The sequence below is a fragment of the Epinephelus moara genome, unplaced genomic scaffold (genome assembly GCF_006386435.1).
Source record: "Epinephelus moara isolate mb unplaced genomic scaffold, YSFRI_EMoa_1.0 scaffold3691, whole genome shotgun sequence".
In the NCBI taxonomy this organism is placed as follows: domain Eukaryota; kingdom Metazoa; phylum Chordata; class Actinopteri; order Perciformes; family Serranidae; genus Epinephelus; species Epinephelus moara.
In genome coordinates, this window is record NW_026081417.1 from 4,066 (window position 1) to 7,582 (window position 3,517).

At 41.2% G+C, this 3,517-nt stretch overlaps 1 protein-coding gene across 2 annotated transcripts; it reads right to left on the reverse strand.

Moving 5' to 3' along the window:
* Positions 1-6: 6 nt before the first annotated feature.
* On the reverse strand, positions 7-3,292 carry LOC126387334 (bromodomain testis-specific protein-like). Of its 2 annotated transcripts, none has more exons than XM_050039870.1 (4): positions 3,144-3,292; positions 2,975-3,049; positions 2,650-2,793; positions 7-2,506 (listed from the first exon to the last, which is right to left on the reverse strand). In XM_050039870.1, the coding sequence occupies exons 1-4, from the start codon at positions 3,243-3,245 to the stop codon at positions 2,417-2,419; spliced, it is 411 nt and encodes a 136-aa protein (XP_049895827.1). In that variant the 5' UTR covers positions 3,246-3,292; the 3' UTR covers positions 7-2,416. The 2 variants fall into 2 exon arrangements, with proteins under 2 accessions (XP_049895827.1, XP_049895826.1); XM_050039869.1 differs by having other exon boundaries at positions 2,650-2,802.
* Between the last annotated feature and the right edge of the window lie 225 nt (positions 3,293-3,517).

Below are 3,517 nucleotides of genomic sequence, written 5' to 3' on the forward strand. Positions count from 1 at the left end.
TTATTATTATTTTACTTTACTGACCACCTGAGGCTGGTGCCGCGTGCACATTGAAATCATGACAGATAAAAGAAAGTCATTTTACAGCTGCTAGTCATGGAGACAGAAAATGAATACACACAGGGAAGCACCTGCGATTAAAGCCGACCTCGTCATGTGATAATGCCCGGTCATGGAATGAAACAGTTGTGCTGTATTTTAAACAGTCAATAAAATTCAGTAAATGGCAAAGCTGTGCTTTTTATTTTCTATTCATGTCATAAATATAGACTGCACATGTCAATGAGATGGTAACCTGTGTGAGAAATAAGGAAAATAATCATCTGTTTATAGTGATGAATATGACCCGTGATCACTATAAGCAGTTTCAACTGTTCTGAAATCTCATCATGTGCTGAGGATCATCCCAACATGATAAGTTCACTGTTCACAAGTACTGTAGTGACTAGGGCTGGGTATCACCACTGATTTCCTGAATAGATTCCATTTAGATTCACAAGGTCCCGATTCAATTCGATTCTATTTGATATCGATTCGATTGGGGATATTTCAGTTACAATACCAGTTTTTGCTAGTATGTGAAAGAGATTCTCAGAGAACTAATTATTGTTAAAAAAGAATAAATTCAGAACAGAATTAAAAGTGAATATTTTAAAACTAAATGTTTCTAGAGCAGCAACAGCAATATTAAAACAGCAAAGTCACAATATAAAAATGTCAATAAAATAAATCATATTCCTGACATCACAATACTGAGTGAAGTTTAGAAAGAATAAAGAACACAGACATCAGTCAGTATTAGTCCTGCTGTCCTCTCTGCTGCTGAGGAGACTCACTACCTGCAGGTCACATGACCACAGGTCACATGACCACCGGTAAGTTTTAAGATACGAGACAAACTGAGCTAAACCCTGACACATAAAAATTTGTTGTCGTTTCAGCTTGTTAGTAACAATTTGCTATTAGCTGTAAAGTGTCTGTGCTTGTTTATTACATAATATCAGTGGTGGTGGACGAGAGACTGCAGACAGAGCAGACTGAAATATCACTTTTCTTCATGTTTACATGTTGCTGATCAGCTGTATTGTCCTGTCCTCAGCTCAAGTTAACTTCACTTTTCTGTCTCCACCCCAACATCTCTACTCAGTATTTGTGTGTGCGAAAGGGGCCGTACACATGCCGCGTTTTTTGGGCCCTCAAATTCACCGTTTTCAATATAGACGCCGTTGCACCGTGCACGCGTTCCTGACCGCCCATTTTTCAGGGTGTGACGGCTGCGCCCTGAGATAAACTGAGAGTTTAACTTGAGGAACGCAGCAGCATGCACCATGTCATGTGACGAGGACCAACAAATCACAGCCGGCAGATATCTTTCACTTCACCCCTAAATATCAGTCTGTGATAAATATGAAGTTGATCATGTTAGTGCAGGGCCACCCAGAGCTTTACATCTGTCCCACAGACGACAGGCCTACACACTTATAAACAGCTCCTGGAAGAAAGATCAGCTCTGCACTCAGGATTTCAGGTAAACAGAATATGATTCGGTGCTTAAGGTTGCTTAGCAACCTCAGACGCAACCTACCGCCACACTCGTGAAAGCTTGCATAAAAAAAAAAGGCACAAAAGTAGTCCCAAGAATCCGACCTCACGTTTCCCAGGCGTTAAAGCCCTTAGAAGTGGCGCAGCAGCACCGACGCACACACAGCAGGCTGCTGCAGCATGATAATAAATGACACAGTTACAGTTACAGATAAAGGAGCTGGTAACTTCGGAGCTTCTCAAGACTTTGAAAGTTAATAATTAAGCGCCGCGGCTCGTTTACTAATGGCGAGATTAACGTGGTTAAAGCTTCACACATCTGTGGGGAAACATACATATTAAAAGATCAATCTGGGATTTTATGAATCGATATAGTGTCATTCAAATGAAGATCGATTTGGATTGGATGAATCGATTATTTTAACCCAGCCCTGGTAGTGACACTCACTTTAATCAAACTACAGTATTTTTAAAAGTTCAGTAACCTGACTGCTCTGCTCATTCAGCATTACTCTCCTGTAACACTGGATCAAAATCAGAACAACAGATATTGTCCTATTATTATTATTCCAGCGACAATTTGCATCCATGAAAAACCTGGCGGCTACATTACCCACAATGCAACTCGGCCACTAATAGCTCTGTCACTGCAAGTATCCTTACCGCAAAAAGACCTCAAGTTAAACTGGATCATTTCTGTCTGACTTAATTCCAGTTAAAGTACCTTTACCTCTTATTGATTATTATTCTGAAATACTGTGACTGCAGATGAGGCATCAGTCAGAAAGACATATACCACAGGGCTCATTACATAATTTCTTAACCTATCCCAAAAAGTTACTGAGTATGAAAATAGAACACCGTTTACCCGTCATCAGTTATCACTGATGTTGAACACACTTTTAAATTCTCCATCGAATAACTCCTTCAGTCCGTTGCCCTTGGCAAGGAATTCAGCGTTGTCCTGCAAAAGAACACAACAGTCCATGTCACTAAAATACATACTTAAAACATGTACTTAACTGTTGATGAAAACCTCCTTTTTTTTAAAGGGATAGTTCGGACCTTTTGAAGTGAGATTGTGTGAGGTTCTTTCTTGTTACTTACTCGGTTGTACGTGGCACAGTTGTTGAAAATGAGCTGGACGTCAGACACAAACTCTCCAACCGTCTGGTAGAGTTGCTCCTGGAGTTTGTCTGCAACTTTACCGAGCCACGTGGGAGTCTTGATCACAGTGGAGTAATCTTGCAACTGTGGGTGCTGAGCAGAAATGAATGAAATACTCAACACTCTGCAACAACTTTGTGTGTTTACACGAGCTTCAGACCATCATAAGCACCTGAGGACAGCGTCATTCCTATTTATCTGTATTATTTCCCACAAATATGAAGACAGTAAACAGGTGCATGAGAGGAGCAAGACAGAGACTCACGTAGAGGCATGGGTTGGTGGCAAATATTTGTTCCCCATCAGCACTGCACAGATACAGGAGGAGATACTGGCATTGCTGTTGATGTAAGAGAAGAGGAGGTGAGAGGCGGCGGTGTGTCAGAGAGGCAGGCGTTACGATGTGGGGACACAGAGTCAGACGGCGTGCTCACCAGCATGCGTTGGGATATCTGGCGAGACATGACCTCTTCCTTCTTCTGCTGATCTGGGTAAAGCCACGACTGAGAGGTTCTGAATACACAGAATGTGCACATCCATGGTCTGTCATCCCTGCTCACACACACACACACACACACACAAACAAACAAAATATATTCATACATACATATAAAACATCTGAGAAGTATCCCTCTTGAACAGAATATAGACTGCTCTTAATTTGTGTTTCATTTTAACCACGTTAATCCCACTGACACAGGACGGGTGGAACATGTTACAAAGGTAGAGATTTATTGACTCAGTTTGTATAACATGTCATTTGATGAGCTAGTAAATTTAAAGTCTGCTGAAATAGGCATCTCCCTGA